General features: G+C 36.4%; 1 protein-coding gene across 6 annotated transcripts in view; it reads left to right on the plus strand.

The window, feature by feature from the left end:
- The window catches only part of LOC112971517 (serine/threonine-protein kinase Sgk3), a 61,396-nt gene that overhangs the window by 38,021 nt on the left and 8,946 nt on the right, over positions 1–14,429 (plus strand). For 5 of the 6 annotated variants that reach the window (XM_026077046.1, XM_026077047.1, XM_026077045.1 and 2 more), the window contains 6 exons: positions 1,876–1,948; positions 4,842–4,917; positions 10,657–10,744; positions 12,662–12,711; positions 13,473–13,530; positions 14,344–14,427. In XM_026077046.1, coding sequence (XP_025932831.1) covers positions 1,876–1,948; positions 4,842–4,917; positions 10,657–10,744; positions 12,662–12,711; positions 13,473–13,530; positions 14,344–14,427 — 429 coding nt within the window. The remainder of the gene's footprint in view (positions 1–1,875; positions 1,949–4,841; positions 4,918–10,656; positions 10,745–12,661; positions 12,712–13,472; positions 13,531–14,343; positions 14,428–14,429) is intronic. The other variant, XM_026077050.1, reaches the window with a different exon arrangement.

Raw genomic sequence — 14,429 nt, forward strand, 5'->3', positions numbered from 1 at the left:
TCAACAACTGAAGGAACCTGTTTAAACAAAACGACAAGGTGTTTTTGTTTAAACTCTGGTTTGTTTGAATTTCAAACTGAAAATCCACTTGGTGGTTGTTGTTTTTTCATTGTTGCTCAAGATTGTTGTCTAGTGAGAGAAATTTCCAGTTTCCTCGTTGTCAAAACATCTGAAATGTGTATGTGTTTGCGGTGGGAAAAATCATTCTTCAACTTAAAACAACTAGATAGGTAAATTTCTCTTAATAAGTGTTTTACTTCCAAGGATTGAAAGCAGTGAACAAATCCTTATTTCTTAATATAAACTTTCTGCAAAGTCAATCATGGCAATTGCTACCTGCCTTTTCCTAGCCAAATTTCATGGCTATGGCCATGGTCCTCTCTTTTCTTTTTTAATTCTTTAAAATAAAATAGGCCTCTTCAGCAATTGACTGTGAATTTCTTTGGTTCATTGCTAGAAGAGGATTTTGCCCTTTTTACATAGTGGGCAAGCAGGGATAATACCTGCTCTCAGCTATGCCCTGTATCGGTGCTTTTCTTTGTTTCTTCATGGTTAGAGCCCACTATTTCTGTTTTAACAAAAGAAGAAATAATTCTCTGTGATCTGCATTTAAAAAAAAAAAAATACTATGAGCTGCTTAACTGTGCATCTTTACCCGTTCCATTTCCCCCCTGAGAAAAAGGCATTTCTCCTTTCTGCCTTATTGTATTTACATGATCTATGTGTGACAGCAGTGTACAAATGCAGGCACTGTGAGCTTGGAGCTGTCTTACAAGGTCTGAGCTGAAGTCATCCAAGATACACCATGTCATGCTTTTGTATGAATCTTTGGATAGACCTGAAGGTGATGTGAAAACAAAATGTCCCATTTTCAAGACCTCCAGAGTGCTAAACAGACATTTTGGTGATCATGTTTCTATTCTGTTCCCATTAAGATTGACATTGCTCTGTTGAAACTTGTTCAGCCCTGTTTTTTCTAATGCATGTAGAGGGGGAGGTCCTGGGGAAGCTAACTGGAGAAAGGGAGGGCATTTTGTCCAAATTTTGTTCTTCATAATTCATGTAGTGTAGTACACCAAGAAGAACTTGGATTGCTAATTGGAGGAGATACTGACATTTCTAAGGAAAGAAGAGCTGCCAGTTACTGTATAAGAAAACTTCTCTCTTAAAGAAGATGAATAATATTGCTCTTCCTGCGAGCACCTGAAGATGAAGTGAATGTAATCAAGACTTTGCTCATGACAATTTTTTTTTATAATTTCAATCCTCTTACATATAATCTTAACCTGATTACTAAATGTAACATATAATCAGATTGTCAGGTGTAGCATAATAAGCCATAGGTTTTTCATCCATTTACAGCTTTGACTTAAGGGGTAGATCACCTGTTGCTCTTAAAGCTTTGGAATGTGGCTTGTGCAAAAAAAAAAAAAAAAAAAAATCTAAAGGCCTATATCCCCAACCCATTTAAAACCTCACACATACTTTCCTATAAAAGCAAGAATAAGAAGGAAAATAAAAAAAGGGAGAGCGAGAGGATTGAGGGAGGAAGAAAAGAGAATAAACAAACACAGAAATTCTAGCCAATTTTTTTAGTCTGGGGTAAGTAGGAATTCATTTTGGCAATACTGCAGAAGATAGTCCATAGCTTTCTAAAGTGAGATAGCCCTTGGATTTAAAAAGGTATGTGACTTGCCTAAACAAGCTGAGTGCAGGTTGTTTTCTGCTGAATGTATGAATAGAGAAGATGGCAGAGAGCAGCAGAATTACTAATGATCAGATGTTCAAACTCATCAGAAATCGGAAATCAGATGCGATTATTCCTAGATACTTGGATGCCTGTGCACAATACAACTGTATGTGTTTTATTTGCAGCTAAAGAAGCAATTTCCCACTATGAACCTGAAGATTCCAGCTAAAAGAATATTTGGAGACAATTTTGATCCTGGTAAGCTATAACCTTTTTATTCATTCTGTCAGTTTCTATATGCAGCACTGGACCTAATCCAGCCTATACGAAGCTGTCTTCCATCAGTTTTACAGCAGTCCCAAAACAGTGGCTAAAGCAAAGTGTAGTCATACTTAGTCACAGACAGAAGTTAGCCTAGGCAGTCTACCACGTGATCTTGAACAACCTATTCCTTAGTGGCCTGGAAGCTCTCTAGCAGAGTGCAGTAGCTCCTCCCAATCCTTCCATATTCAGGGTTGTGAGAGATACTGAACTGGCAGGTGTAATCTCTGCGATAAAAGCAAAAGCCAAAAAAACAGGCTCTTGTAAACATATGCCTAATAAATTTCAACCTTGCCTTGTGTGACTTTTCCCCTTGGAAAATGAAATAACTAAAGGACTTATCTTAGAAGGCCTTTGAACTCCCTCTATCTAAATGTGCTTCCTTGTACAGTTTAGATGAAAATGGACCTCTTCCTGTTGTTGTTCCACATATAGAAGCCGCTCTGATATGAAGGCAATGTGATCCAGTTTGTATTGATAGGCCCCAATTAAGCTTGCTCTGCCCACATCAAAATACTAATGGAAAGTCACTCTTAAAGTGCATTAAATGAACCTAAGTGGCACCACTGATGAATACAAAAGCAAATGGGCAGGCCAGGCCTTTGCTCTGTATATTTATACCCTTCATTCAGACCCTTGATACTTAAGGATCTTCCTGTTAGTCGCTGGCATCCCAGTGCTCTCCCCGGCTTGCTTGGTGCTCTGCCTTCTCTGATATCTATGCTTGTTGTTTCACCTCCTTCTGCACCCGTTTCAGGCTTTTCATGTATTCCTTTGCCTAAATACAAATGGATCCAAATGTGTTGACCTTCTTGTGTTGATCTTCTTGGGATGTATTGGTTTGGGCTTCTATTTATTTATTTATTTATTTAGCCATCTTAATTTCTGGCTGTTACACCGTTATTCATCTGGATCCTGACATGAAACTTCCTTTTCATTTTGTATTCAAATAATCATTTTAGCAAAGCAAGCATCCAGGCTTACCTTGCTCTAATGTCTTCTTCTGATGAAAATGTAAAGGATTTCCAAAAGTCCTACACATATTGCACCTAGATGAACTTCTTTTTTTGTTTAGTTTCTTTCCTTTTCTCCTACCTTGGGGTTCTCAGAGCTGGCTGGAAACTTAGTAATGGCATGCAGTCAGTCTCTTATACAGTCAAATATACAGGTAGATTTCTTGGAGTCAAATTTAGGAAAATGTTGTTTAAATGAGAGAAATAAATTAAAGATGTATTAAAACTATATATGTGAAACACACAGTCATAGTCCTCAGACTTGTTTTGAATTTCCAGGAACTGTCCTGAAATCCTTGAAGCATGAGAAACTAAATTGTTCTCAAGATTCCTGTTGCTGGGGAGCAGGGTGGAGAGAGAGCCATGATGCTCATTTAAATAATTCTTACACTTATTTACTAGAGCTTTGATGTAATGTTTCTGCTGGCTTCTGAAATAACTTACATATTTTAGAGATTTTTGAAAAAAGTGTTTTACTTTTGTCAGCTCAGGCTTGTATGTGCAGCTCCAGTATGCAGAATTGTACTAACACATTGGAGTCTGAAAGTGCAATAGAGTGAAACTGTAAAATCTCCCTTTCCCAAAGAATACCAAAAATACTATCTGTTACAAAATGTTACAAAATCACCTTAACGCTCTTTTTTAGTGTCACTTAGGTTATTTCAAAATTAACCTTGTTTTAACTTTAAAAACAGGGCAGAAAGAAATCATAGAATCCAGGCAGAATAAAAACTAGAAAATTACAGAATACATTTTAGCTGAGGCGATGCAGATGTTTTAGCTTCAACAACATAGATAATTTTTTAGGTTTGGAGCAGCTGATTGCCTTCTACATACACTGTACTGAAATTGCTGATGTTGGTAACTCCCAAAAAACCTTATGCAAATTTCCCTCCCTGTTGGATATCAGTAATTTAGGATATTAAGTACCCTAACAAGGATTTAGAGATTATATTCCTGAAAAAACATTAATGTTTTAATATTTGAAATATAACTTTTAAGAATTTTAGTAGTTACCAGTAACTTACCTATGACAAAGAGTCTCATTGGAATACCTTAGAAGTTAAAATACACAATTTGTATGAGGAAAATGAATGGTTTCTATTGATATGAACAATGAAAGACAATGTATTTCTCTTTTGCACTTTATTCCATGATAGATCTCTTTTTCTATTTCAAGTCCTGCTTGTATCTTTCCATAGTGCTAAAGGAAAGTTAAATGTTTTAAACTGGATGAGGGTGGAAATTCTTAGGATTTTTTTTAAATTAGAGATGATGTCCAAAATGGAAAAGAAGCATTTTATTTAATTATCTTCAGTGCTTACATCTGAGTGCCTGCTGGCTACATGGATTGTGCAACTTTCCCACTGCCATGCATTTATTACAGAAATATGCTGCTCGGTGGGACTGTTCATGTACAAACCTGACTTGTGCCACTGAAGTCAAGTTTTGCCCGCGGCTTCTTGCTGAGCAGAATCGGGGCCCGAAAGGCTCACCTCTGCCGTGAGTGCACAGCTTAGTCCACTGCGGTCGCACGCTATTCTTGAAGCACTTTGAACCTTCAGTCCACCTGACTTAGTGTGTTTCTATTTCCAAGTGGTGTTACAGAGAAACTGAAATTTGATCTCTCACCTCCCTTCAATGCATTTAAGCTCATGATTTTCATATGTGGAACCAATCCTGTTCTGACCTCTCTCTTTTTAACTGATATACATTTAAGTCCTAAAAAAAAAAAAAAAAAAAAAAAAAGCCAAATTTGAAAATAAGTCTTTTTCATGAGTTGACTGATCATTCCTAATAAATCTATCTTTTTTCAGATTTTATTAAACAGAGAAGAGCAGGACTGAATGAATTCATTCAAAATTTAGTTAGACAGCCAGAACTATGCAACCAGTAAGTAGTTTCACTTCCATTTTGTAAGGACTATATAAATGATATGGGATGCCAAATACAAAATTGCAAATTAAGTACTTTTAACTAGAAAATACATTGTACCTGTTCAGTGCTTTTAAGTATAATAATTAATCTTTAATATGGTGGTTCTTTCCTATAAGAAGAATCTAGACAGACTGATGAACAATAGAAAATGTTTTTGTTTTCTCAAAACTTACCTACAAATCAATTTGCAGACATCTCATTACCTGATTTTCAGTTCAAGGGGTGCAGATTCCAGTGTGAACTCTGTTGCTGTAGAGCAGGTGTTTGTTTTGCTGACAGCTGTGTTGTTTGAGAACTTCACCATTATTTGCTGATTATGTTGCCCTTCTGGGAGAAAGTCATTTCCAGCCTGATTCTGTTAGTGTAGTTAATGTGTGCGCTCCAGAATTTGTTTTAAGCGTGTTAACCAGGTAGCTTAATCAGCTTATGTAGGTGGCTTGGGCTAACCAAGCTGACCTGCCTGAAGCATGTGAAGAAGTTTCCACGCAAACTGTTCTCCACACTGTAGGTGTGTTAACCTCCATCAGTGGGACAGTAATCAGTAAGAAATGGTAATAGTGCCTTAAACAGCTCCAGTTAAATCCGGTTTTGTGTGTGGACTGATTTTGGGGGTAAACAACATTTTTCCTTAAGTTTAAATCTATTCCTAATCAATTTAAACTTAAAAAGTAAATACATCCATGAAGCTTTCATTGTTGCTTAAAAATAGTAAAACAGTGACGCTCTACATTTGGCTTTAGTGATGAGTCAATTTCTTCAGTACATATGCTCTGCTTAACTTGTCTGTCTGTACAGCCTGTGGAACTGCTCATTTCCCACAGAAAGCAAAACAATCTCCAGCAGGGAATCCTGCTGCAGTGTGCAGTCAGATGTTTTTTTCCAACAAGTGAACTATTTAATGTCCTGTTAACCTGAAATACGTACTTCCTTTTTTCTTTTTTCCTTTTTTTTTGGAAGCATTTTATATATACTTCCTTGTGACAAGTGGAAAAAACTTTTAAACAAAACAAAGTCTTTATGATGGAATCGTTTTCCAGTAAAGGAAATAGTGTCAGGGTGCTGATCATAACATTGTCCTTCTCTGGGAAAGAATGAAAAGCAGTTTAAAATAACTGCTGTTGGAAGCTAATCTGTTTTGTTAAATTGATAAATAAATTTAAAAAAAAAGGTATTCTTTCCTACAGTCCCTCCCCTGTTTGGTTGTCTGTATGTTCAACTACCAAATATTTTGTCTCAAAACATCTTATATTCGTTCTCCAAAGGTAAAACAGTGCTTTTCTTTTTTTAATACACATCACAAAATTGTGTGCTTGTTTAAAAAAGCAAACAAACAAAATTCAAATCCAGTTGCCTCCTTAAATTTTCGTGAGTTTTTAAGTGCTGTAGATTCAGCTACAGATGCATTTGACTGTTAAGTTCTTTAACATGGCACTTAGCCTGTCTGATCCATGAAAACTAACTTAAACCAATATTAAAAAATAGGGATTGTAAAGACTTTGGTGCTATCAAAAGTGTGTTTAAAAAAAAAATAGCAATAAAAAGCTTATTAGGCAGAATTCCATAATTAAAAGAAAATTAAAGTTTGTATTGTGCTGTTCTCCTCCTCCTCCCCACCCTTAAAATAACAGTGATTTACATGGGAGAAAAAACAAGCAATAGATTCATAGTTCAATGCAAAAGCATTTCATTTCATAGTATTTCTGTGGTGTATTTTTTTAAATAACTGTGAGATACTTTATTTTTTAAGGAGTCAGCTGTCCCTTTTTTGCAGTACTCCATCGCAACAAATCATATTAATAATTACATAATCTGTGGCATTTCTATGTGCTAATAAATGCTAGCAGCGAAGAAATAGCAGAACTTTACTTTGTGGGTGTGAGTGGGTTTTTTTGGGGGGTGGGGGGGAAGGGGTAAAACCTGCTGGAGACTATTAAAGGGATATGTGGCAACTAAGTCTTTACAGATAGTTCAAGAAAGCATGTGGGCTATTTTGCTGTAAAAAGCTATTTAAATTTGATATTAGGTAAAATAATTTAGTAATATGCAAGGAAGACTTTGAGCACTCTGTGTATTCTCAGAGAGATTTAAGGAAGTCCACCTTCCACTAAATCTTTTAAGCACTAAAACCAGTATCAGCATGTCATACTTTCAGTCCTGCCTAGGAAAACTGTTTTAGTGAAAGCTTAAGGATGGTTTGTGGCAGCTTCCTCATTTCTGGAAGGGAAGGCACCTGAATGGCTGAATTGACAAGCATGAATGTCAGATTCGGTATGTCCAAGACAGTAATGCTTACATTATTCTCTGAAAAATGCAGCACTGAGAGATGTTCTTTTTTTTTTTCTTCAGTAGATATTGTTCTTGAGTCTGTCATGTTCTTTGAATACTGTATCAAAAATAAACCTTACTTCTCAATAATAAACCCAGCAAAAAAATAAAGTGAATTAGAGAGGTGAGAGACACCCTGTAATGGTTGATTCAGGATTTTCCTGTAATCACAGTCAGGTGGAATACTGGGCTAGATAGATTATTGGCTTAGGCCAAATTGCGAATTAAGTGGACCAGCTTCAAGCTCCATTTACTCATCTAACTTTTATTTGAAGGAGAACTTTCTCTCATTGTCAGAATACAGATACTGCAAAAAAAGAGGTCATAAGGAGTAGAGATCTGATAATGCCTCCCCGGCTTCTGACTGATATGCTGGATAGGAGCTGGGAGTTTGTTCCTTGCGAGCAGTGTGAGGCTGCCTAAACCACTGGGCAACTATTCCGGTTGGGCTGCTCTCCCGCTCAGTTGTAGGTCTTCACTGTAAAAAAATAATGTATTTAATTGTCTAGCACAACACTTTCAAAGAAAACCTGTTTGAATCCAAATGTATAATAGAGGATGCATTAAAAATGTAACGATGATTTCAAAATAGTCCTAAGTAGCTCCTTAATGAAAACTGGCACATTTGCACAACTGTCAAAGAAGAACTTGGGGATAACAATAGCTTGCAACCTCTTTGGGAAATGAGCTACCAGTACCTGAAGTAAGAACTGGGATCTGTATTCGTTCACTAGAAAAGAATTAGAGTGACTAGGTTTTCCGGTTTCAGAATCAGATGGACATGAATATGAAAGCCCTGGATCATAAGATTGTGCAGTCCGTATCAGGGAGGGGAAACCTCTCATTATGTTAATCTATTCTTTTAAAATCTTCCAGTGCATTATGGCTTTTGGGGCCTGTATTTTGCATAAAAAGACAGCAGTTTTTAAGTGTGTGTAGAGAAGGGGGGGAGCTGTGCACTGTTATTTAAATGAAATGTGTCTTGAACGCCAACATCTTGTCACTGGCAATTAATCTTACCATTTTACCCACAAATATGAACAAGCCCCAAAAGTTACATGAATCTTGGAGTATGTCCACAATTTCTTTATGGCTTCATGTATTTACGCAGGAAGGCTAATGCAGGGCTAGTATCACAGAAGAGCCATATTTAGGCAGATCTTGGGGCCCCTTCATGGATTTTGGAGGTAATCCATAAACTAAATTTATCCAATCCATCATGGAAAGCCAGACAGAAAACACTTGCTGATAGCATATATGCAAGGTATATTGAGCATTCCTTTTTAAACTGATTTTGCAATCCTTTTAATTTGATACGTGAAGCTATCTTAGGAGTAGTTCCAGTGTGTTTTAAAACACATTGAATTAATACAGAATGTGAGCTAATATAACATAGAAATCTTACCAATCTGTACAGCATTTTGCACAATGCACTGCAGTCTTGCCTAAGAACATGGTACATCAGACTTTTTTAATCACCACTTTTTTGTATAATTTCCTCAATTGTTAAAATTACAGGTGTGATCATGTAACATTGATCAGTTATGCCTCCGGTTGCCACACCTTGTAGAAATCGTTGAATACCCTTCAGCTGTATAGCAGCATTTCAGCCTGAGCTGATTTTTGCTATGAACTCGCTCATGGACAAAGTTACTATAGTAACTATTTGAGATGTATTACAGCATGCTCTATTTAATCAGCCAGTTGTCTAAAATAATGCTGAAAGGTAATTAAAGTCAGGTTTTGTTACTCTGTCTAGTGAAAAACATTAATCATCACTTTTTATTCTTGATTTCATGATAGGCAAAAGTTAGAAAATTACTACATCATGGGTCAATATTACTACAATATTCAAACCACAATGATTTTTGTTTTCCTGGACTCAAGATACAAAACATACCATAAAATAGATCAGAATTTGGAATTTATGTAAGATTGGAAGAATTAAACTGAAGTGGGTGTGAAACTGAACAGTCTTGTCCTTATACTTTAAATCTAACAGGTTAAAGATAACTGAAGTAGATGTTTAATGGGATTTAGAAATACAAGTAAGATTTCGCAGATCATAAGCGTATGATATGAGTTAGGTTCAATAATGCTAATATGAAATACAGTAGCTGGAGAAATGTCAGAAACAGCTCATCTCTCACTTTTGAGCCTCGCTTTGCAGACATGTGAAGGGCAAAATAGATTGTAGAAAGCAAAATAATTGCATCTGATTCTGTTATAAAACTACATTATTTTATATACACTAATGATAAGATGAAGGAGCAGCTATGTGGTAAGACAGTGTTCTTGTACTGAATGGCTCATGCAGAGGTTCCTGTCTCTGGGTTGGTTGTCCTGAGACCTTCTCAAAGAGCTTAATCTCTGAAATTTAGGTATGACGCTTCTTTAATAAGCTGCTATCTTTTAGTGAGCTGAAGGAAGTTGACAGATTCAAGGCATCTCTTTGAGATACAGGATATAAGTGATACCCATTTATTTAGGAATTAATTTTGCCTTATTTGTGTTACATTATCACTTATTGTGCTGTCGTTAAGATATTAAGTTCTTCTCAATGTGCTGTTATGTAAGCCTTGCTTCCTGGGGGCAGATTCCCAGAATTCTGTTATTTTCCCTCTTTTGCCCCAATCTTCCTTCCCTAACCCCCACCAAAATAGAAGCTGGATACCAGTGCTGCAATTAAAACTTATTTCCTCAGATACTGTCGGGAGCTTGCAGTTTCTCTTGTCAGTTCCTGAAGGAGAGCAGTTTTTGTCATGCAGCTGACTGGAAGGATTTCTTATGTTTGTCTTGGCAGCGCAGCTGGAATTCATTTAGAATACAAAAGGATGAATATTCTGGTTTAAAGTTGTTGGGACCAGGAACGTTACTACCATGTATCTCTCAGGATGTGCATCTCTATGGGTTATAGATGATGTATTTCATTCTGTATTGTGTTGCACCATCTCATTAATTTTGGAAAACTAAAAATGACTCTTAATTCTTCAGTTGTTGAAAGAAAAATGGTTTTCTGGTAGTTGGTAGCCAGTTAGAACTTGGATAGTTCTTTTTCTTCTAATAATTACCTTCAAATGCAGTTGTGCAGAGCATTTTCTCATGAGGTCTTCATGAACATGTGTACTTCACCATGTCAAACTTTCACAAGTGGAAACTTTTATATACTGTATATAATATTTTCATCAATTGAATTATGTTGCTACAAAAGTGTTTCTTGTACACCATCCTTAATTACCAGAATTTAAGTGTAAACTTTATGATGAGGATCTCCTCTGTCCACCACTGTTTAAGGCATTACTCTTTCTTTTCTATGGCTGAAAATCATGTAGGTTATTGGTGTCCTAATGCATTTAACTGTGTTTCTAGCCCAGATGTCAGAGCATTTCTTCAGATGGATAACCCAAAACACCAGTCGGATCCATCTGAAGATGAAGATGAAAGGAGCAATCGGAAGGTAATAAAACAGAAGTACACCAGTCTTCTAAACTTCAACTACTTGAGGGCAATCTAAGTACATTATTTACTGAAAATTACAAGCTGGTTTCACAATAAATCACGTCTGTGGTCTTTTAAGCAAAACTGTTTCACTGTGGGCTGTAAGATACTTTCGATACTTTCCTTTCAGATGTGAACTGCAGAGGGGGTAAGAGTGACTACCTAGCTTTGTCTCGCTTCTTCCCCACTTACTACGGGTGAAATAACACAGCTATAGTCATAGCTTAGCTCTCAACTTTTCAGTCTCTTCAAAGATTCTTGCTAAGGGCATCTGGCAAGAAGCAGGAGGGATCGAATGTTTAATTGTTTATTTTGTTTGTTTGCTTCTTTAAAGAGGATCAGAAAACTAATTCTCTAGGGAAAAAAAGTCAGTCTTTCTAAAAGTCACTCAGGAGCAAAGATAGATTTGATTTCAATTCACATTTAACACTGTGCGAGTTCTCAAGCCTCTTTTGTCACAAAAGTCACTACAGAAATGCCATTTAAGTGAATTTCCCTGGAAGTTAATTTAGAGCAGTCCTGATTGAAAAAGGAATATTTCTAGGAAGACAGAAGTGGAATAATTGAACTTGTTTCCTCTATGATTTACTACTTGGCATACAAATGTAACTTTCTTTAGCAGCAACTCAGTAAAAGAGAAGTACTAAGATTAGAGTCGTCTTATTTAAATCTGCTGTGGATCACAAATAATCCAGTCTGTTTTCTGAAAGTTTCACTTCTAAAGACGCCAGTCTATTTTATTTTTCTGAAGTGTTCCACAGCACTGCATCCCAGTATGCGTACAGCAATATTTTCCTCCTCTCCTTTGAAACAGATTTTTAGTAGTGTGGAAAGACCTAAGTTTTCAGTGGAAAATTAATGATGGGTCATTCCACAACAAGTATCAAAATAGGAAGAGAGCTAATGCATAGTCCTGAGCCATACTTTTTAATAGAGGAATATCTCTCTCCCTTAGCTTAAGTGATGAAGCCCTCCAAAAGACATCATAAAACATACATAGTAGCTCTTTAAAATCTGCCTAGTACTGTTGTGCAATTATTTCTTGTTAGTGCAGTAGTCATGTCTCTTGCTTTTGTCATGACATTCTCTCCTTTTATAGGACTTCTTGATTTTTGTCGTGCCCACTAGCCTGTCTGCAGATAACTTGTCTTTGAATACAATTTATCTTTCTTTGATAAACTCCCAAAGCACAATGAGGGTAAAAACATTGCTTTTCTTATTTAAAACCAAAATAAAATGGAGAAAGTTACTTAAATGGAAATGGCTTTCTCCTCTCCCTGTAATTTCCAAAGTCTGTCTGGGTGTGTACTAGTACTGGCAACATCCTTGCCATTCCTGGAATTAAGTTAATTAACCTTTAATATCAGGATAGGAAAGGTTGGTGGCATTTTCTTTTTTTTCTTTTCTTTATTTTAAGTACTATGTCTTTAATTAGACTCTTGCATAAATGGTGGATTTTTTAAAATAATATTATTGGCAAGATCTTGGAGAACTCAGGGGAAAAAAAAGGTGGAAAATATATTCCTAGAGCAAATGCAGAAAGGGTTAAGTTCTGGATGAGGAACAAGTTGTTAATTTAAAGGGGCTGATGTAAATTTTTGTTCCTAACCTTGTCCTCTAGATTTGGACACAAAATTGTTTTATTACCTTTATGCATCAATATGATGTGTGTAGAAATAATACTTTGTGAAAAGATAATGATGGCCAGATACTTCAACTTAGGAAGTGCCCAATCTGGATGTTAGACATATTTAAATATCTAACATAACAAGTGTGGAGGTTTGGACTTAGCAAATTATTAGAGTATTTTGAAATTAATATTGTTTGAAATATAAGAGAGAATTAAAAAAAAAATTTTTTTTGTCTCTCCCAACAGTTAAATTCTACCTCACAGAATATCAACTTGGGACCATCTGGAAACCCTCAGTAAGTCTGACTGAAACATAAACTGAATGTAATTGTTAATAGTATGAAAAGTTCTTTGGTTATATGCCTCTATTTGTTGATTTGCACTGCTCAGGAGGAAGCAAAACATTTAATCCTGTGCTGAATAAACAACCCTCTTTTAAACTTTTTTCCTCTTCACCTTCATGTTTTGTTAATTTGCTATCCTTTTATTTAAGGATGCTACAGCAAAGATGACCTCTCTTTTTTGCGGAGTGGTCCACAACTGTTATGAAAAGAATGTGAAAAGTTTATGAAAACAAGTTTGTCTTAATGCATGACAAAGGAGCAAGTTACCATGTTGATATTACAGACCTAGTCACAGTAGTCATAACTTGCTTCTCTGTTTGGTGTGTTCTTTAGAGTTGCTGTTCTCACTTCTGTGTGAATCTGTGCTTTTCTCATCTTCCTCGAAGAGATGACTGCTGTTTGGGTTTTGCTTTCCTCACTGATTTGTTCTGTGCTAACAGGAGAAAATGTGAGACTTAATAGGCTGCAGTAAGAAATGAAATTCTGAGAGTATTTCTCTTTGGAGTCAGTAAATGAAGAGGTGAATAGTGATGTAACTGTTTTGGAAGTTGAGAAGATGGATAATTGTTTTGGTGACAAAAATATTTCTGACTTGCACTTCTTAGACTTGTGCTTCTTTATCAGTTCAAGTGCTATAAAAGTAGACTGCTATACAGCTATGAAGTTTGTAATTTCTACTGAAATAACTTGTCTCCTTCCTGAATATCTTTCAGGGCTAAACCAACAGACTTTGATTTCCTGAAAGTTATTGGGAAAGGCAGCTTTGGCAAGGTGAGCTTTCTTATTACTGTGTCTCGTCCTGGTACAAGGATATCAGCTGGTGTCTCGTTCCTGCTTACTGATAGCTAGAGACTGGGCCAGAGGCTTTGGAAGTGGTATTGTGTGTTTGGTCTAGGCATATAAGCTGTTGTACTGGATACCTGCTGCTCCTCTTTATAGCCCTGCCATTTTTTCTTTCTGATGTGGCAGCTGTACTCCCAACAAGTGACCAAGGCAGTCTTGTAACAGAAGAGCATTTCCCTTTCTTGTTAAGAGCAACAGGAAGGAAAGGAGGTACCCCTGTGCTTATGCAGCAGCTGGAATTCGAATCCTGGATTTCCCTGTGTTGGAATGGGGTGTTTTGTCAAACACTATGGAGCAGTGTAAGCAACAGCCCCCGCCCCCCCCCCAAAAGTGAGTTTAAGATTGATGCCCTACAGAGAGAGATGTAACAGAGACTCCCTCTTGGAATCTTTGTTTTCAGGTTATTTTAAAAGTTGTAGTTTTTCATAAATTTACCTTCCAACAATTTCAGCCATTTTTATCAGTTTTCATCTCAGAAGACAGATTCAGCAGGTCCTGCAAAATATTTGTTATAATTCAGCCCTTCATGATATCACTATATGGACAGATTTTACTGAACTGTAAGCTGACTCCAAGTGTTTTCTCTATTGGTAATTGTACTGCTCATTGACTGTATTAAAAGCAAAGAAACTGTATTGTGAACAAATAGCATTAATACTTTCCCATTATGCTGGGGTTATAAATTTATTATTAATATGAACTACAACAATCACATGTCTTCCTTTGTTTCAAATTTCACAGGTTCTTCTTGCAAAACGAAAACTGGATGGGAAATACTATGCTGTCAAAGTGCTGCAGAAAAAAATTGTTCTTAACAGGAAAGAGGT

Source organism: Apteryx rowi, unplaced genomic scaffold (assembly GCF_003343035.1).
Source record: "Apteryx rowi isolate R43461 unplaced genomic scaffold, aptRow1 scaffold_446, whole genome shotgun sequence".
In the NCBI taxonomy this organism is placed as follows: domain Eukaryota; kingdom Metazoa; phylum Chordata; class Aves; order Apterygiformes; family Apterygidae; genus Apteryx; species Apteryx rowi.